The sequence below is a fragment of the Xiphophorus maculatus genome, chromosome 23 (assembly GCF_002775205.1).
Source record: "Xiphophorus maculatus strain JP 163 A chromosome 23, X_maculatus-5.0-male, whole genome shotgun sequence".
Taxonomy (NCBI): Eukaryota; Metazoa; Chordata; class Actinopteri; order Cyprinodontiformes; family Poeciliidae; genus Xiphophorus; species Xiphophorus maculatus.
The window spans coordinates 26,861,588-26,883,033 of NC_036465.1; the positions used below are offsets into that span (position 1 = coordinate 26,861,588).

Here is a 21,446-nt window from a genome sequence, read left to right on the forward strand (position 1 = left end):
GTGAAACTAATCAGGACAATATTTCACAAATTGGTTGGTGACATTATTTTTTTCACGCGCCATTTAGAAATTTGTGGTCTATTTCCAGATACAGGTTTTTCAAGAGGTTTAGACCATCAATACCAGTTTTAGCCAGAATGGGGAGTTTCCTTAAGAAGTGCAGTATGAAAAAGAATTTAAGAATATTCAAAATAGTTTTTCCAGCTTTATTGATATTGGAAGCAGTTATTAATAGGGTTTTTTTAGGAGCAGAGGTGACGTCACACCGTGTGTGAGGGAGAGGAATTGGTATAAAACAAGATAATTATTATGGAGTTGATAGCTTAGACCAGTAGTGTCCAGGGTGTTTGCAACATGGGCCAAAAAAAACGGGCTTTTTATCACTCCTCAACAATAAACTAAGTCTACAATAAATCTAATTAAAGAGAGTTATTGCTTAACTTACGTTTTGTAAAAAGAGACGCCTAAATAATTGTAGATCCAAAACTTGAAGAGTTTTTAAAAGAAAGAGATCCAGTTTGCAAATTCTTTTGCAAAGAAAAGGATTCACCCTCTACTCAGCTATGAGAACATGATTTAGGTCACTGTCTCTTTAAAAATGCTTTTTGTATTAAGCAAGGTTGAACAAATAAATTAAAAACAGATTTGGGCTCTCTAAAGTCTGTTTCTGAGTAGAAGTCAGTTGATAAATGTGGTTTTATTTACTAAAAAATGAAAGAGAGAGCAAAAAGCATGGTTGTTAAAAGACAAATACTTTTGTGTTGAACTAAACATTTTAATTTGTCAGTAATAATTTTGCTCCAAATAAAGAAAAAGAAATTAATAAAAGTCTCCATCTGTATCAGCCTTTCTAGCGGGCCACACAGAAACAACCAAGGGGCTCCAAATGGTCCACGGGCCGCACTTTGGTCACCCCAGGCCTAGACTGTCTTTAGTACCTTATTTTAGCAGCCAGCAGCCTTAGTTATGAAAATAGTTAACTTTTTCACTCAGTAAAACCTTCCTCACCAAAGAGTGCTGTGGTAGTGGTTAAGCATGGTGCGTTCACTGCTCGGTGAAAGATAGGAGTTTTGAGTTTCTGGTTGCCCAGTTACCAGTGAGAGCTGAATAATCTGAGAATTAATTGTCCTCGCATCCATTATTTTTGCTAACAACAGGAGTAAATTACACAGAGTAAAAATAAACTCAATAAGAAGAACTGTGGTTTCGGACAAACACAGATTCAGTTTCTCAATATGAAGGTGTACAAAATCGACCTGCCTGTTGTCGTTGTTGAGCTCCTCCTCTTCCTCCTCCTCCTCCTCCGCCATAATCCCCCTCTCTGCCTCCTTGGCGATCTTCTGTCTGTAACCGTAGAAACTCCCGTCGTAACGTCCATTCCCCGGGAGCGTTCACTATGGAGCTGAGAGGGGAGAAAAAAAAAAGAGCGTGAGAAATGGTGAGAAAGTAAACAAACAACACAGTAGTGATCAGGTTAAAGACAGAGTGGGAGGGGCTACAGAACGACCCATCAGTCACCTGTTGTTGGACACCAAGAGAGGGACACAGTGGACAGAATGTCCATGTGGAGAAACTAAAACAGACGACTACCTGGGTTCGCCTTCCTCCTCTGCGACCTCATCTTCTTCATCCTCACTGCCGCTGTACTCGTAGCCCGGATCCTCTAACAGAGAGAAATACAGAAAGAAAGTGGTGAAGAATTCAGCTTCACACTGGCAGAGGCTGATTATCATAAACAAACAGCAGCATCAGATCAGACAGAACCCTGACCGAGAAGAGCCAGAGCTGTAAAAGAATCGGTCCAACCCGAGGCGAGGATAATTATTGATTTGTTTTTTGTTTTGAATATCTGAAATATTGCCCAACTGGAGGCATATTGTCCAGAGTTTTCACTCCACAGCGTTGTTTTATGTTTTTATTTTTAACTAGTTGTGAGAAACGGTGGACAAATGTGAAACTGCTGCTGCACAAGTTACTCAACATTTTGTTGCTAGGCAACCAAAGAGTGAGTGAGTTAGCTGGTGCCACCAGCCTAGCTTATCAAAAGCCTTTAATCTGCCTGCATCTCCCAGAATGCTGTGCGGTTCAGGACTATAATTCAGTTCATATTCCATATATTTAATCTTCTACCAGATGTATTTCTTTTTTTTATGATGCAGAGAGATTTTTTCTTTTCCATCGATAAAGTTATAAAATGTTTTTCCAGAGACAAAAGAGACACACTTTCCCTAACAATGCGATATGGATTCCTTGCTCAAAGTCGGGAAGCAAAGAATTAAAGTTTGTCCAAGAAAAACATCAATGACAGGAAATATGGAGTCAAAGAGAACCTTTCCGATTGTTTGGGACATCTGGAAATACAATTAGTCCTAATCCAAGTGACTCGAGTTTGTCACAATTCTGCCCAAGAACTTTGCCACAAACAAACACTGTGGTAAAGAACATCTTCTTCCAACAATCCGGAAACAATTTTGTGATGGACGTTGTGTTTTACGGCACGGCGGAGGTCCATGTCTCGAGGGAAAAGTGATAACAAAAAGGTTCAAAGATCAGAACACTGACGCTTGGGATCAGTGGTGAGGAAACTCCCCAGATAACCTCGCTGAGCTTCTGTAGTCAGTTCTCAAAAAAAGCAGGTGGATAAACAGAAGCCAGAAGAAAAAAGGGATCGACTCCAAGGACTGATGAGAGAAGAGGTCACTGTTAGTCAGGACTTTGTCCAGAAATAGATGATAGCTGGATTGAAAAGCTAGCACTGTAAACACAAAACTGTCCCTGTCGTTGGTGTTAGGGTCCAGTAACACCAATTACAGAAATCGATTGGGAAGTAAATCAGTTTTGTTTGCTTCCCAACCAAAGTAAACAAAAGTTGCTTTGGTTAGCTAGTTAATCTAGCTAATTTTTGCTAGATCAGTTGGTTGGAAACTAAACATTTTTTTTCCCCCAGTCGCTAAACACAGTAAACCTAAGCTACTTGATGCTAATAGCATCACTTTTCAGAAGAAAGACAGTCAGCAGATGTGCCTCAAAACAAAATAAGAGAACAGATACAGATTTAAGAAGCTATTTAAAAGAAAAGTGTATTATCCTGTAATGTAATGTCTGCAATTTGTTCAAGCTGAGACAGAGCGAGATTTAAAGCAGCGAACAGGAAGGCAAAAAAACTAAATTATTTGGTTTAATTCTTTTGAGAGCACAGTATTTGAAAATGTTCTCAGCTTTTGAAAACCCCTTTGAAACTATATTTGAATAATTAAGTAGAAATTCTCTTAGCCTGGACTTAATACTCCACTGTGCAACTCACAAAAGGGTTGGTTGAAAAAAAAAAGCAACTTTTGGAAAATATTTTCTGTCATTTGTAAAAAAAATAATAATAAAATAAAGTGAGACAGTTCCGGGACAATACACAGAAATAGTTTTTTTTATTAATGCTAGCTATGCTCTTAGTGACTTTTGCTAGCATAAGATCACAAACTGTTGAAAGTGTCAACTCTGTTATTTGATTAATGTTTAAAAATGATTATAAAACCGGTGTGAAATTGAGATTTTGTAATGCACGCCATGCTACTAGCAATATTTGCTACCATAATGTAATAAAAATTCCTGCTGTACGTTATTATTCTATTAATGTTTAGAAATAATTCTAAAACCTGTTATTGCTGTTTTAGTAGTGCTAGTTATGCTACTAGCACTTTTTGCACTAGCATGGGATAAAAAAAAAAGTTGAAAGTGTCAATTCTGTTATTATTGTCAATGTTTAAAAGTATTTACAAAACCTCTGATTGCTGTTTTAGTAATGCTAGCCATGCTACTAGTGCTATTTGCTAGCAAAAATAAAATAGTAAAAAACTGTCAAAGTGTCAACTCGGTTATCAATGTTTAAAAATAATCATACAACTCCTTTTTACAGTGGCATGGCCTCTAGTACTAATCTAATTAATGCCGATCTTACATCTTCTTCAAGTAAAACTCTTAAAGAAAATTCAGAATGACCTAAAACTGGTAGCTGCATTCCTACTCAAAACTATATTTCTTTTATAGCCACATATGTACACAGGAAGTGTTTTGTTGTTTTTCCTGTAGCCAACAGAATAAAATCCTTGTTCTGAGATGGTGGTGGGGGGGAGAGAAGATGAGGCTCTAGTAACGACATTTGGACAACATCTGTTGTGAGAGCAGCTCAGCCAAAAGCTGAACCCTGACTTGACTCTCCAGATGTTCACATTAAAGGTAACACGACCCAGGTGGGGTTGGTTAAAGCAGAATGATAGAACAAAAAGGTCAACAACATTTCCTTTCCCAAAGTCCCTCTCTACCCCCGTCGTGTTGTTATCCGAAGTTTTGGGCCAAGTAGAGGAGAAAGGAGCAATTTGTTGATTTAAATTTCATCGTTGGGTGATACATCTCACAAAACACAACCCATCTTTGTTCAAACTACACCCCTGAGGACGCTCAAAGACGACACATCCTCCTATGCATCACATCCGGAGAATTTATTTTTGATTTAGATTTTTTTTCCAGCAGCTCACACACACAATAATGCGACAGGCATTTTATTTAGTAGGGCATGCACACCCAGACGGCTCTAAACACACACACACACACACACACACACACACACACACACACACACACACACACACACACACACACACACACACACACACACACACACACACACGCAAAACACACAGAGCAAGCAGAAAGTCTCCAGCCATTTAGTATGCTTTTGGAAGCTCAGAGATTAGAACCAGATGGCCATTCTGTTTCCTCCTTCCTTCCTCTAAGCGTCTCTCTCTCTTTCTCGTCTTCCTTCTCCTTTCTGCCTTTTTTTCCCACCTCTGCAAATAAACTCGGATAAAACTGACAGGTCTGATCAGGTTTTTTTTCACAACGTGCAAAAATCCATCAGAGAATAAAAACGCCGGGCTGACGTTGGCGCCGCACATCGAGCTCATCTAGGGAAAGAACGGGGATAAATTATTTTCACAACAGCGCTCCTCCCTCTATGTTTCACATTCCAGCTGTGCTGCCCTGTGTCTCTTTCCATCTCTCCAAAATCCCTGCTTCCTTCCTTCAAAAAAAAAAAAAAAATAGTAGCAGAGGATTGTGGTAATGGTATCGCAAAGTGAAGACTTTTAAAGCTCACCAAGAGGAATTGTGTAAAAATGTGGGCAGCAGCTCCAGCCAAGTGCAACATTTCCCCATGTTGCAGATGAACATCGAGAGTTAGAGAGCGCCTGAGCAGAGAAAGGAGACTCAACTGGTGAGGGATTCATCTGGATATGCGAGAAATAAATCCTTACACCAGCTGTGTTTCCACAAACCATAAAATTGCGCAAATTAAAAATTACAAAAGTAAATGTGCTGAATGGAAATACCAATTTATAGAAACAAAATTGAATTAAACATTTTTGTGATGGGATAAGGCAGTTTTTCAGTCACATATAAGTTGATGTATGTTGCAAAACTGCAATGGAAACACTTTTTTTGCATCACATGAGTCACGTGACCAACAGCCAGATGTTGCTACTGGCGAAAACGCCTAAGAAGAAGAGAGGAAGTAGTAGGAGGATGACGGTTTGTTTTTGTTTTTTTCAGACAACGTTCACCTCGCTCCACCAGAGCTCTCACAGCATCACTACAATTTCACCAAAACGGTGCATACGTAGCTGGTCCCAAGTAGGCGGGGCTTGTCGTTACAACTCCTGAATAAGACGCCAACGTCTCCCCTGATAGATGATGAGTGCTAGTACCATGGCATGGATTATAAATATGTATGATGTAACGGTTTACATCCATCGCTGCCATGATTTTTAATGATTTATCACGTGAACTAGCTTATTCACATGAGATTTTAAGTTCATTTTGTATTTAATGGAAACACCCAATTGCAATATTGTGGCTTTTTTTCGACATTAGCAGAAGATTTTCATACATTTGTAAAGGAAACGCAGGGACAGACAGCAGTCAGGTCAGCAGCTGGGAGGATCTTGACAAAAAGACCCAAAAGACCCTAAAACCTGTTGGGTCCCCTCACCCTTCTCTCGCTTCTTCCTGGTTCTGTCCAGGTGGTCCTTCAGCATGATGCGGACCTGCCTCTCGTTTGCCAGGTCCCTGATGAAGGCGTGCTTCAGCAGAGCGTCTGTGGCGGGTCGGTGGATGTGGTTTTTGACCAGGCAGCTGTCGACGAACGACAAGAAACGCTTCGACCTGCGGAAAGAGAGGCAAAGAAATGATTCAGAGAAACGTGTTGCACTGAATGCTTGAAATTAACATTCTTTTTTATAATTATCGAAATTTAGCTCAGCTGCTGCAATGCTTATTAGAGTAAATGTCCCATGGCTCTACAGTATATGGACCTTTCTCACATTTTATCTAAAAACAACTACACACTTCAATGTGCTTTGGAACAAATGCATCAAAGAAACTCTAAAAATGTATCTGTTTGTATTCTCTCAGTCGATACTCCGTAGAAACTAGCTTCTGCTGCAATTACAGCTACAAGTGTCGTGAGGTGCCGGCTTCACACACATACACTGCCTATAAATACCATTCACTCTTTAGGATGTTTTACACTTTTTATTGCTTTTACAAATCAATTGTGATCAATTGATTTGGCGTTTTTTCTTTGCTATCTCTCTTTGTGGGAATTGAACATTAAAATTATTTTAAAAAGACTGAAAACAGAAAAGGAATTACTGCCGAGATCCAAACAACTGAAGGCATCCAAAACGTAAATTGTGCCCCAATTTAAACTTACTTGATGTAAATGGCTCCACACTGTTGTACGGATGAATTCAGTGTACCGCTCTTTGTATATGTGTGTTGTGTTCTTACGCTGTTGTTCCAGTGATAATAAAAATGACTATATGATCCTACATGTCTTTGAACATGTCTCAAATTTCTTTTTTCAGCTTTAGTTCAGGTAGCTGTCAATATTATGTGGACAATACACAGAGATTGCTGCTTTAGCAATGCTAGCACTGCATTAGCACTTTTTGCTAGCATTGCTATGACTAGCATTTTGGATCATAAAAAACTGTCAACAGTTATTTTCAGTTGTTTAAAAATAATTATAGCATCTGTTTGAGATTGCTGCTAGCTATGCTACCAGCATTATGAGCAAGTGTTAAGTGATAAAACTATTTTATCACTGTTTAAAACGATTCTAAAACCTTTTAGTGCTGCTTTAGTAATGCTAGCCTATTAGCGGCTTTTACTAGTTTAAAATAGCAAAAACTGTCGAACACGTCAGTTGTTATTTTGTCAATGTTTAAAAATAATTACAAACCTGAGATTGCTGTTTTGTAATGCTAGCCATGCTACAACCACTATTTGCTAGAATAAGATAGTAAAAAAAATGTTCGAAGTGTTACATCTTATTTTTTTGATCAATGTTTAAGAATAATTTAAAAAGATTATTGGTGTTTTAGTAAAGCTAGTCAAGATATTAGCACATTTTACTAACATAAGACAGTAAAAACAGTTGAACGTGTCAGCTTTTTTTTACTGATTATTAATTTAAAATTTGTTTGATGTAAATGACTGCCGATAGTTGTACGGATGGACATACTGTATGCTAAAATTCAAGATTTAATTATGTTGACTTTTTTTGTTGCTGGTACAGTAACAATAAAAACCAAAAAAGCTTTTTGACAAAAAAATGAAAACATATGAGATAATGACAATTAAATAAATAACATAAAATTGCATATGTTGCTTAGTTTAAACTAAGAAGTTTAAATCAATTTGTGCTCAAATACTCGTCAATTTAAAGACCAAGAAGTTTCCAACAAAAAAACACAACAAATCAATGTAAAAAGCAGACAAATCAATAATGTTTACATCAATACCTGTGTCTAGTAGCTGCTATAAACTTCCTAGAGTTGTCTGGCAACTTGCCTCCAGTCAGCTCATCATTCCTCTCAGCACTCCCAAAGAAAAATATTGTGTAAATTGTAAAGTCGATGTGAGGCTTTAAAGCTAAATCTACCATCAGAAATCACTTTGAGAGTCGAACGGGACTGTTGTCTGTTTTTTGAACAGGGAAGGGAAAGAAATATGTGTGTTGTTGCTTCGTTTATCCGCCTCAGGGAGGCCTCTGGGTAAAATCATGGCAAAGCTCTGCACTACAAGACCTATTAAAAGCTGCCGGGAGAAAAGGCGTTTCTGATCGTTTTAATAGTGAATGAAAGACAGCAGCTAGTGTCAGTCCAGAGTTCAATGGGAAGAGCTTTTCTATTATGCATGAAAGGGCAGGAAGACGAGTGATTGATGAAGAGAGGGTAAAAATCAAACGCCAATTTAATTTCAAACTTACAGCAGAAACACTAAGGTAACTTTAATTTACACACAGGACAAATAACTTGCAGTGATCACTACACGTCTACAAGCACCGAGCTTTTTGTGAAAAGAAACAGCTAGAATGTGTGTCGTCTGATCGTCAGCTGTACGAAACCCACAACAAAAGACACCTGAGAGCCTCAAGCCTGCTGCCTGTTTCCCTGTGTTGTGCGTACAGATGAGAGTTGTGTTCACAGGCTTACCACTTCTTCGATTTGAGTCTGGGCGCGGGGTTTCGAGGAATCAGAAACAGAGCTCTCATTGGATGCATGTCGCAGAGAGCTGCAGCGGGAAAGCAACGGAGTCGGACAGAACAAAGACAAAGGAGAAAAGTGTGTCAGGACCGCTGAAAAGGGATTTAAAGAATCCTTGGAAGAGAGGCAGTGATTTCTGCACACTCTTTACAGTGACAAACAAAGACAAAGACAGTAAGGCCTATTCAGCTAAGAGTTTACATTTCTAGACATTTCCGTCATTTTCAGGCCTTCAGGTTTAGATTACAAAGCGTTGCCATGATTATTCTTTACAACCAATATCCCAAACTTTTGGATTGGATTGGATTGTATCGTAACACCATCCTGATATCGCAGCTTTGAGTATTGACTGATATCGACATCGACCCGATACGACAGCTTACATATTTTGTAGTGTGGAACGTCAGAAAAGGTTTGATCAAGCGATGTTACTCAAACAGAGGGCAATAGTCAACAACAATAGATATGACAATAACTGACCCGTTTATTATTAACCATTGGCTCAGTGTGTAGGCCTGTCACAATAACACATTTTACTGGATGATAAATTGTCCCAAAGGTTAATGTGATAAATGAAAATATTGTTGCTTTGAGACTTTTGTCAAGTAACATAATAATAATGGCAAAATAATGAAAGAACAAATTCTAAAAGATCAATAATCTTTACATTTTAATAAACATGTAACACTGGAACTGGAAAACGTATCAATATCAGATCGGGATGCCCCTAGAAAACAACCCAACAGAGAGATTTACCCAACAGTTGTTTTTTTATATTCCTTCATCATTTTTTTGTGTGGCGTTTTCACTCTCTGGGTTTTCCTATCATCAGCCCTTGACCACGTGTGTTTTCTTTTTGTAAAAAGAAGTGACATTTGGCTTTATACAAACATCAATCTGCATTACAGTCAAATGTCTCCACATCAGGGTCATTTACCCAGACATAATGTAAATTAGCATGTTCAGATGAAACCTGAAAAGTGCTGCTACGTTTATAAAGAGAGAGAGGAAGAGAGAGCAAGTTTGGTCTTACAATTGTCTATTTCTAAAACTTACTGACATGAGCTACAAATTCTAGCATGTGAAGAAAAACATGTCTGAGACAGAGCTCTTGAGTTTGGTTGGAAATGTTCCTCAGGATTAAGCCATCAGCCATTAAGGTGAACTTTGAAAATTGGCAACTGCCTTAAATGTTTTCCAGTTGTAAATTTTTTTACCTAATGTATGGGTGTCAAAACTTTTTCCTCTCAGGCCAAATTTAGTTTGAAATATTTTTGGGGAGAAGTAACAGCTTCTGGTTTTCAATTTAAAACCTTGAATAATTTCAAAAAATGTTTTCACCTCTTCTGCTATAATTTAACTTTGCAATACAGCAGCGCAACAAACACGTGAGTGAGATTTTTGTAGAAAAATTGACCTGTAAATATTGTATCTTAAAAGGTTGTCAAATATTTGCTTTTCATTTTTAAGAAAACCTGATTTCCTAATTTTTGCTGTCTTTTTTTAATCCACTACAATAGATTAAGAAATATTTTTTTCTTCAGAAAATTTAAATGTGTATTTTGCCAACCTTAATGAATACCGCTAAATGTTTGTGGCATAACTTTTCATCTACTTTAAACAAAAGACAAAATTGGTAGTAATAGAAGACAATGACTTCAATTTTCATTTTAAGAAAATGTAGGCATTTTTGATAAGATCCTCCTCCTTAAAAAACAAAATTTTAATCATGTCCATCTGCATAAGATACATGCAAATTTCTAATGGCAAATGGCGCCAGGCCTGAACTTTGTGCACCACAGTCCCAGGATGATGGACTACAAATTGACTGGAAATGACCTTATAACCCTTTACTGATTTATGGGCAACAACAACATATTTATCCTTAATACGCACCTGAATTCACAGTTCATCAACCTATTTATTATATAGCAATTTCCTGTTACTAACTCCCCTAGTTGAAATATTTGCTAGTTTTATAAACTGTTTCTTTACTAAAATAAGTATGAACACGGTGTAATGTATCGTGAGATAAATTTATCCAAACATAGGTGCTGACTAAGGGTGTACCGACTTTTTACCTCGACATCACAGACCTACATCTTTTGTATTTGTAACTTACGAGGAGCTCCTTCTGCCATCTCCAGTGCAGTGATGCCTAATGACCAAAGATCGCTCTAAAAACAAAAGAGAACAGAAAAAGCTGAGTCTGTAGCATAAACACAAGCTAAGATGAAACCCTATTTGGTGGCTGTTCGCATTCCAGCCTATGAGTCAGTTTGGCTGCAGACCAAGACAAAATACCCATCAATAATAGACAATGTTTCAAATACAAAGATTTCTGAAACTGAAATCTCACTTCTAGAAATGAATCAGAGGATTCACTGAAACAAGAAATATGATGTAAATTCTTTGTAAGTGAGACAAAATGATACACATATAAAACTGAAACCACAGATTTACATACATCAGGTGACAATGCCTAAGTGGGTATAGTAGCTGTTTTGCAAAGGTTGTGGGTTTGATTCTTGCTTTCTCTTGTCACATGTAAATGTGCCTTTAGCTTCAGTTTAAAATCAGACAGTGAGAAAAGATTGTATCTTTTTGCATCTAATAGATCAGAGGAAAACAAGACTTTACATAAATAATTAGATTAAAACTAACTTGGGGTTTGTGCGTCATGCCCAGGGGCACATCAACAAGTGACAAGCTGGAATCAGACCCACAACTTTCTGATCTCAAGACAACAGCTCTACACACCGAGTCGCAGCTGCAACTTAGCTGTTGCCGTCGGCTCCAAATCTTTTTTTTTTTTTTTTTTTTCTCACTGTTTGCTGTTTGTAAGGAGCTGATTATCCACTGGATTTTTGCACTACAAAAACATTATCGAAATTTCTGTGCTGTGTTCTGTTTGCGTTGAAAGAAAAGTTACTCTGTAGTCGTAGGTGGCGTCCGGATTCTCGTCACAGGCTATGACCTCTGGAGCCATCCAATAGGGAGTACCAATGAAAGTGTTCCTTCGACCAATCGTCTTGTCCAACTGAGCCGAGACTCCAAAGTCAACTGGAGTATGAAAATATGAGAAATGATCAAGGAAATACTCTTATACTCCCTCGTTAGTACTCTGCATCTTGCTGCGTTCTGTCTTACCCAGTTTGACCTCGGCGTTCTCCGTGAGCAAAACATTTTGTCCCTTTATGTCTCGGTGGATCACATGATGAGAGTGAAGATGGGAAAGACCCTGGAAGACAAAGACGTCCACAATGAGCGCGCCCGTTCACGGACGAGTCAGATGACTCGCAAGTATGAAAGTGGCAAACACTGGCCGTCAAAGAACGTCTTCGTCACATGCCTGGATTCATACAGACCCGGACTGTCAGATTTGTGGCGCAACTGTAAACATTCTTGCTGTAAGGAACATATATTATGCCTCTTTTAACAAATGACTGTAATTTCCTGGGGTAAGAATATAATGACTTTGGCTTTAGTCAGTCAAAACAACAAGATTACACATTGAAGCTCTCTTCTATAAACAGTCTTTGGAGCCATTTCCTGTCTAACTTTGATTTAAGAGAAACACTCCTGTCTTTGTATAACATTTAGATTTATATATATGTGTATATGTGTATATATATATATATATATATATATAAATTTTGTTGGACGATAAGTAGTCCCAGAAATTATTGCAATAAATAATAGTGTTGTAATTTTGAGACAATTTTCAAGAAATAATAATAATGGTAAGGCCATAATAGTACAAGAACACATTCACAAAGATCAATAAACTTTAAATTCTAATGAACATTAAACACTGGAGCTGGAAAACATTTTAAATAAACAAATAAATAAATGAATAAATAAAACAGGAACAACAAATAAAATAAATTATGGAGTCTCTGTAAAACTAAATTGTCCCCTAAAAAAAGAGATAGTTGAGACCAAACCCCCAGATTAAAGAGTTTTATCATCCAGTTTTTGGTAGGAAGAGAGAGATAAAAGAGAAAAACGATAAATCGTGCAAATGGAAATTTCTGAGCTTGTCTTAATTTGTCGTGCAATAAAAATATGAGTCACAATCAGGTTGTTCATTATAGTTTTTCATGTTGCAACAACAAATATAAAAGTAATATAATATGAGGGGTACGCCGATTGCAGTTTTCTGGCAGATCACCAAGCTATGAAAAGTCTGACCTGCTGATTACCGTTATTGATTTCCTTTTTCTTTTTTCTTGAAAAGTTGCTAAATGCAGGGACAAAATTGCTAAGTTTGCAACAATGGGGCAGGTAGTGCTAACCATGTATGTGCAGATGTGACCCGATGGGTCTGAAATAGAAGCAAAAAACATTACATTACAAACATTAACATTGCAATTATACACAACTTTGTCTAAGAAAATTCCATAAAAATACACTAGAGGTTATGAAGTTGGAAATTGGAAAGAGATATTGATGAAACTTTTGAACGTTCTGCAAATGGACATAATAAAAAGCACACGTCTTTAAAAATTCTAGTGTAGTGACTGTAAAAATGCAAAGTCATCACACTTAACTTTGCATGTCAAGTGTGATGGGTGTACTAAAGTTTTTCACAAACCTTCTCTCTTCATATAACAATTATTGACATTGTGGAATTAGGGCTGTGGTTTTGTAGCGACCACATTCTAGAGGATAGATGATAAAACATAGCATTAATGCAGAGTGGGCTCTATTTTTAACATGCCTGTGCTTACATAATGAAATATCGGGAAACGGACACGATTTAGAGATTATTTAGAGTTTTAGGAGAAAAAGAAAATCGGCCACTAATAGGTCTCTTCTAAATGCTAAAGTGTTCAAGTTGAGAACGTCTACTAGTTGCTTAGTGTCAGAGCACACACACTTCTGGGTCCTTGCATTCTCGCTTCTTCAAAGGAGGTTAAATAAACAGAGGAAGTGAGTCCTATTTCAGACAATGACGCTATGTCAGACCGTAGTGTCTCTATGTGTGCGTGTGTGTGTGTTTGTGCGCGGGCATGCGCGTGTGTGTAGGGGTGTATGTGTGAGGGGATGTTGTGATATTGAAACAATCAGGAGACAGCGTGGCTGACTGCAGCTCAGAAAATACTGGCCACTGTCCAGATTTCTTTTGTGTCTCCTACAAAATTCTAAACACTAAAAATAAATATCCCAGTTTTATTCTCGTTCTTGACAGAAGCACAATATCATCAGCGAAGAGATTTATTTGAACTTGGCTCAGGCGAGCTGAAGGATAGCTAGGTATGCTACTACGGTCACAAACTCAAAGAAAGAACATTGAAAGCAGTTTTTCTTAAAATCTCATCATCTCCTAAACAACTTTATGCTTTAAACTGTCCAGTTAAGTATGAAAATGAAAAATAAAACTAACTATTTGGATATTTTTGCAGGACATTGAACTTTAAGGATTAGAGTAGCACCGATGTAAAGAGTCGCTGTGGAAAGAGGAACTGCATTAAAGCATCTTCAGTTCCCTGGTATACACAAAACTGGGATGAAACACCAAAATACAAATGATTGATATGAATCATAAACAACAGCTAAAGCAAAGCTTAAATCTAGTTGCAGATACAAAAATCACATGACCTGTTGGGTATTTATTTCAGAACGGGTAAATGGTGTAACTGTACCTCAGTCTGCTCAGCAATTCCTGCTTGGAGATGTGGATTATGTTACACTTCCTTTGTAAATGTGTGAACACTTGTGATTTCAATGGCTCAAAGCATTTTGAAAAAGCATTACCAAGTGCTTGTCGCAGTTTATAATACAGCTTTTTAACATAATGACAAAACACATAAGCACATACATTGCAAATTAAAATGTGGAATCAACAGTGGATGTGGTGCTTTACTCTACAGCTCAATAACAACGCATTGAAAGTGGTGTACATATTCATAATTGTGGCAGAGCCATCTGTCATATCAAACCACAAACTAACAATAAAACAGACTGAATCAAGCTACAGTGTATAGCCAAGTTAGCCACACGTTTGCTATACAACATTAGAGCCTGTACTGCCACTTTTTGGTGAAGCTAATCCTGATTAATGGAAAGGTGTGTGATCAAGCTAATTTTTGGCAACTTTTTCATATTTTACTTCCAGTTGGCTTTGCTTTCTATTCAAATTTATTCGGCTCATTGCAGTTTATGCAAAGCTTTCTTAAGCCCCTCAGATAGCTTTCATTACTTCAACACCTTAAACTAAGCAATAAGCAATACCTTATTTTGTGTTTTAGCCATTCTGTTAGATATTTGCTGATATGCTTAAAAACATTTTCCTAAACATCCTGTTAGATGACTAGTTTCATTCAACCTTCAGCTTCTTACACTGACACCAGAATATTCGGATACACAGAGAAGCAAAAACAAGCCCGTCACCATTGTGCTTGAGAGTTGGTATGAGGTGCCGGCACGCACACCCTCTTTAAGGTGCCTCCAAAAAATGTGGCTGCCCCTTACAACCAATCATCTCAATGTTGCTCTCAACTACCCAAGTGACCGTATTTCAGAAGGATTTGGCTTAGTTTTCAAAGAAAACTTTACAACCGTTTCTTGGACGTCCACCTTGGCGAAGATTGACAGCGGAGATAACTGCTGAAAGCTATGACGCCATTGTTTGGAAATGACATCTTGGCCTTTCCCAGACTGATAGGCAGCAACAACTGCTTCCTGAAGTTGTCTTTCCCTTTTGGCATTGTCTTAAGATGGACCTGAACACTACAAATCGGTCAAATCCAAAACTTTGCAGCCCGCTTGTGCTATTTCATTCCTATGGAAGCAGTAAGCGTCAAACTCCGTCTTGGATCTTTACTTTTTGGGAAGAAGTTAGAAGTTGGTTGGAATCTGACCATTTTCCACCTGACCTGCCCTGACCAGCTGGTCGGAAACAAAATATTCCCCTTTTTTTTCCTATCAGTGAACAGATTGGATCTAAGCACTAACAAGAATCCTCTCCAGTGTGCAAGTTGTTGGTGTGGAAAGAAGAGTCATTGTTGGAGAATCGCTGAAGTGTTTTAAAATGAGGTCAGATTAAGTATGAAAGGAGGCTATTTTTAAGGAAACCATATTCTTTAAGGAGAAATCCTTGTTTATTCTTGCTGTAACAAGAGAGAATTAGACAGGCCAAGAGTCATATCACTCTTTCGCCATTTCAAATTTCTATGGCTATAGCAGTTCTGTACCCCATTTTTGGTGATTAAAAAGAAGAAGTCTCCCAAACCTTGGACAAACCTTGACAACATTAGGCTGAATTTATAAGAGGAGTGAACTGATCGTGACCCAAGCATAAGATGCTAAAGATATTTTAAAATGTAAACTAAAAATCCTTGTCGTCATTTTTAAAAGCATAAAATTAAGTTTTAAAGCAAATGCTCAGTCAGAAACACCAGAAAATCACAAAAAACAGAGAGTCTGTGATAATAGCTGCCCGCGAATAACTTTTAGAGGAATAAAGCTTCCTCTAAAAATGCTTATATCTCCCTATTTTAATATTTCAAACTCCAAATATACCTAAATATGCATTAACCTCCTGAGACCCGGGCTTTTGTTTGATGTGCATTTTTTATGTCTCCTTACTATTTGGGATTAGTATGACCTAATTTTAGTTGAAATTAAATTTTAGCTTTCTATGTGCTCTTGAACTATGTCAAAACCAATGCCCTCATATGAGGACAATGGGTCTGTTTTTGCATATACATTTCTCCTTGTCATTTGGGATCATAAGGACCCAATTGGCCTAAAAATGAAATTTCAGCTTTCTACAATAAGTGGTTTTCTCAAAACCCAATGTCCTCAGACGAGGACATTGGGTCTATCTGTGTGACGATAAGACCATTCAATCAATGTTATTATTTACATCTGTGTTTACAAAAATGTAATGTCCTCATATGAGGATGCAGGGTCTCAGGAGGTTAATACGCAAAATGGAAACCATCTTAGCATTGCTACTACAGAAGCTAATAATTAAAGTCGTCCTTGTCTCTGCTTCTGGCGGTTCAGCCAATCAGAGTCAAGCAAAATAAATGGTGCTCCTGGATTGGCTGCTTTGCAGATGCCAGCCAATAGTCTGTCAATCAGCATTGTGCAAAAGTATTTCAGCTTGAAGTTTATAGGTTAAACAGTTAACCTGTCCATTGTATATCATTATACAACTGCTCATCATTACCTAAACATTACTAAGGAATTCGTCATATCATTAGGTCCTGATACCAAAAGGCCATAACTGTAGGCTGCACTGGATATTTATAACTAACAACACATTAGGGCTCACCAGGCTCTTTCTATACAAGGCAGTTATGATTACATAAATGTGTGTTTTGCTCTGTTCCTTACCCTTAGCACCTCTCTGCAGATGTAGGCAATCCAGTCCTCTTTCAAACAGTTTCCTTTAGTCTTTTTCACCAAGTCTGTCACAGAGCCAGCACCACAGTACTCCATCACTAACTGAAGAAGCAAATAATTTAATGGTTAGTAGTGATAGTTTCTGCCACATTTATGGAAAGCTCTAAATATCGGCGTCTTTAAACAAACAGAATGCTCGGAACATGAAATATTTTTCAACTATTTCAGTTTACAAACCCAAAGTTGGTGGTCCTGTCCCGCAGGTCCTTTTTTAATGAAGGCACCATAATAAGTAGCAATGTTTCTGTGATGGGAATAACTCTTCAGCATATTAATCTCCAGCTTTATCTCCTCCTCTTCTTCCTACAGACAAAACACCCAACAAAAAAGAAAATATTAAAGACAGCACAAGTTTTGTCAGTGCGGCCAACAATAACAGCAGACAGAAATAACTCAGAGTATGAACAATTAACACAATAATAAGCAATGTTTTGGTTTTAAACTCACTTTACTGGTTTACAACATAAGGGATGATAATAGAAATGTCTTATAACTTCTCCAAGTCAATGAACCCCTAAGATGTCCACTGCAATGAAGGAGATCATGGGAAATGAGAAGAGACATATGAATGGTAGGGGAGCTGGAGGAGTCGGACTTTTTTCCAAGTTCCTGCCTGCTTTTAAATCTCCACACAGACACCAGAAAATGACAGGGCAGAGTGGGAACTTTCGCCGCTATCTGAAACAACAACAACAACAAAAGAAAGCCCCTTTGCCTCCCGCCTGACTGTGACTGCCGTCTGCGTGCGCAAGTGTGAGTCAGTGTGCGATGGCAGATAATAGACAGGCATTTCCACAGATTGTCTGTAGCAGACCAGCAGAGAAATCATTAAAAAAAAAAAGTCCACAGGAAAAGTCCAACTCGTTGATGATGAAAATGTGCATGTGAACTGTTCTGTGCGAGTTCATGCTTCACCAGCAAGTGGTCCCAAGTTTGGCTTCATGTTCACAGTTTAACTTCAAAGTTCAAACATGCACCAACATAGAGGTCAAGTTAATGGTCTTTTATAATGAAATAAAAGCTGTAAATACAAGACAAAAAGGCTGCCAGAGGTCGGTGAATTAAACAATTCATCAACAAAGTATCAACTATTTGTAGTTTTGTGTCTCCCAGCTTAGCTTTGGCCACAGCTGCTTTGCTCCAAATATTTATTTCAATGTAGACTTTTCACATAAAAAAAAAAAAAAAAAAAATCTGCATTTACAAAAACTCTGATTCCATTTTAAAATGCTGCAATACCAGTGCTGTATTATGCACCAAAGTCGCCATAAATGACATCAGATTTCAAAGGCAGGCGACACTGAGCATGGCTAAAGCCGTGCGAGGTCACAGATTTTCCCCAAAATAACTCGCTCAAAAAACAAATCCGGATTAAGAGAAACATAAAACTGCTAGAATGTTGTGAGCTGTAAGTCTGACAGTGACACTTTACACATATGATGTAGGCGTCAACATAGTTGGGGGTTTTTTAATGTTGCTTTTCTCCAAGAATGTAAACAAACCGTGAAATCTCAGGTTTAAAACATATCAGTGTTATATATTGTAGGTATGAACAGGACCTCATATTATATTATTTGTGCTCACCTTTCTAAATTTCTATTCTAATCATTTCCAGAAGAAGTTGCTCAGCTGAAATTCAGACTGAGGTTTAAGGCTATGTTTTTAACACGTTGTGATTGATGTGCACCAGGTAACTGTTCTCTCTGCAAAAGAAAATACTGTATATATTTACTATAACTCTTCCTTAATGTCTCTCAGTGCCCAACAGCTTTTCACAACTGAAAAAATTGCCTTTAAATGTCACAACAATGACATGCTCCTCCAGTAATAAACAGTGCCACGAAATTTAAAGCCAAAGAAAACATTAGGGAAACTTATGCCCTGCTGAATGCGTTATGACTTTAAGTCGACATAAAACAAACAAACATTGAATAGTACTTTTATTAAATTTATCTATCCCTTGAGATTGGTTGTTTAATCTGCTAATTATTCTCTCCATTGTTTAGAAAAACATAAAACTGTTTAGTTATTGGGTCTGTCTAACAGAAGATGCAAAAATCATCATCACGTTCATTTTTTTTTTTTTTGCTAGGCACAGTGACCTCAAACTGTGGCTGCTCAGCTGGAACTTTTAAAACTCAAAAGATTATAATTTGAGATGGTCAGTGTGTGAAATTTTTTACACAAACAAAATGAAAACTTAAAACTTGGCATAGGTAAATGCAGAACATATGGTTATGATACTGATAATAATGGATTTCACTGCAGAAAAGAAAGATAAAAACAAGAACAGGTGACTAAACAACATGTGTTTTCATAGTAATGTCTAAACTTTCCAGATGGTCAAATTATCAGGTCGACTGGAATTATCAGGTCGACTGGAATCTGGCCACATTAAGTTATTAAAGATCTAACTGTTATCCTTCTATGAACATATTATCCTGATGAGCCGTAAAAATTTTTTATAACAGGTCAAATATGTGTCAAAACGCTTAAGCAGACTTTGTAGAACGCAGCTAACCTGTTTAAGCTAAATGATTTGAATTAGACCATTTGATAAGTCCGTTATTAATGTATTATTACAACAACAACAAAAATACGTCCCACAAAAAAAAAAAAAGTCAACTCTGTGACATTGAGGTCAAACTGTTGCAAAATGGATTGTGAAAGTCAAATTTGAGCAAACTTAGAAATGGCTGCAAAATTAAATCAGACTTAGTAAAAAATTTACAAAGTTACTTATTCCACATAAATACAAAGATGTGTCAACATGTTTAATTCCAACCTTATCATAAAGGTGTAATGTATAATCCTGTTCCAATCTGTAAACTCACGCAAAGGTTTTTCTAACCTCAAATTGATTTACTCCACAGCAACTTATTAATATTTCATAATAGCGAAACAACAACGTAACACTGTGGCTTTTAAACTCTAAAGTGAACAGAGCTTTAATATCACAGAGATCTAATAAAAAACTACTTCTGTGTGTGGGGGGGAAAAAAAAAAAAAAGAAACATGAGAAGCATACGGAGAGGAGGAGAGTTGTTCTCGTAATTCGATTTAGTCGAGGAAAGTGCTATATTAAAGAACATTCCAGTTTGATCCGTGTTGTATGTGCGTACTCTGACAGGAGAATTATGAGAGGCTCCCGAGTGGATTGTAAGAGTTCAAATCGCTTCAATGACCTAAGTGAGCAGTGAGAGAGCTCAAGAGTGGAAACACAGAGGAGAAGCCGTCTGTTTGGAGTCGTGACAGAACAATCAGGGAAGTTTTCTGCAGGCTGTTTTACTGGGCTGCTGGTTGTGTCCTCTCGTGACTTTTGGATCTTTAGGGAGTTCAGTTAAAAACTTTAAAGCTTGAGTAGATAACCTGTAAACTGTGAAAAAAAGAAACATATTGAGATAAATGCGGAGTTCTGTACTTGGAAAATGAGATTTGATATTTCTTTTTTTCCCTTTTTCTTGATTGTTTTTTATGCTTTAAGTATAATAGGACAAAAGGTGTCAAAGAGCGAACGTACTGTCCCACTGGGTCAAGTTTTGGTGTGTCTCTTCTGCCGACTTTTGTCGATCTTCCGAAGATGGAAGTTCATTTCCTTGAGTTCCTGGTTGTCAAATAAATATTAGCTGTGTCAATCAAAAAGTAGGTCAGGCTGCTATCAGTTGGAGACACTCCAACTATTCAGCATGCTGAGGTGTGATTCTTCATCAAACAGACTGTGATGTACAAAGCGCACCATGAGCTTGACTAAAGCTACGATTGGGACATTGCAATGACATTCAAGAAACACTTGCATAAGTTCTGCAGTAGCGACAGATATGTGTGGAATTTATTGCATCTTAGAATGTTCAATACAGCAAAATTGGCCATGTGTCCAAAAATAAGAAAATAAAAAAATCTGTGGTTGTCTTTCTTATGCCTAGTTCACGTGACAAGTTTATAAAATTGTCGTTTGATTATTAAAACCTGACAGGCCACACACTTAATGATAAAAAGTCTTATATATAGCAGGTTTGGTCGTACAGTGCGTGGCGTACAACCAAACGGTAGGAGCAGCACAATGCACACAAACCAATTTCACTCATCAATAATCAGGTATCAGACACAAAGTCCCAAAAAACAAGTTTAACACAGAAACAAACAATAGAAAAAAACACCTTAGATGTCCGCTGGACTTTCTGGTGCGACATGGTAGTTGTTTTGTTGTCTTTGTTAAGAATTCCTCTCTGTGATTCTCGTGTGTCCGCAGGGGCCACCGAACACATTGCAATATCGGGCCAAGACAATCCAACACGTTGAATATCTGATTTTAGATTGGGGCGGATCAGATCACTCTTCAAACACTACACATGGCAGGAAGATGTCTACACCAGGCACTCCGATTAGCCACCAGGCTAAGCGGAGTGTCCTTAAGGTTGTCAGAAGAGG

At 37.6% G+C, this 21,446-nt stretch overlaps 1 protein-coding gene across 9 annotated transcripts in view; it reads right to left on the reverse strand.

Annotated features, from left to right (window-relative positions):
• The window catches only part of LOC102222120 (misshapen-like kinase 1), a 79,656-nt gene that overhangs the window by 35,354 nt on the left and 22,856 nt on the right, over nt 1-21,446 (reverse strand). For all 9 annotated transcript variants that reach the window (XM_023328408.1, XM_023328412.1, XM_023328409.1 and 6 more), the window contains 9 exons: nt 17,196-17,321; nt 16,950-17,060; nt 11,751-11,841; nt 11,533-11,663; nt 10,723-10,777; nt 8,550-8,628; nt 6,041-6,213; nt 1,591-1,663; nt 1,261-1,402 (listed from right to left, as the gene is read on the reverse strand). In XM_023328408.1, the coding sequence (XP_023184176.1) occupies nt 1,261-1,402; nt 1,591-1,663; nt 6,041-6,213; nt 8,550-8,628; nt 10,723-10,777; nt 11,533-11,663; nt 11,751-11,841; nt 16,950-17,060; nt 17,196-17,321 (981 nt within the window). The remainder of the gene's footprint in view (nt 1-1,260; nt 1,403-1,590; nt 1,664-6,040; nt 6,214-8,549; nt 8,629-10,722; nt 10,778-11,532; nt 11,664-11,750; nt 11,842-16,949; nt 17,061-17,195; nt 17,322-21,446) is intronic.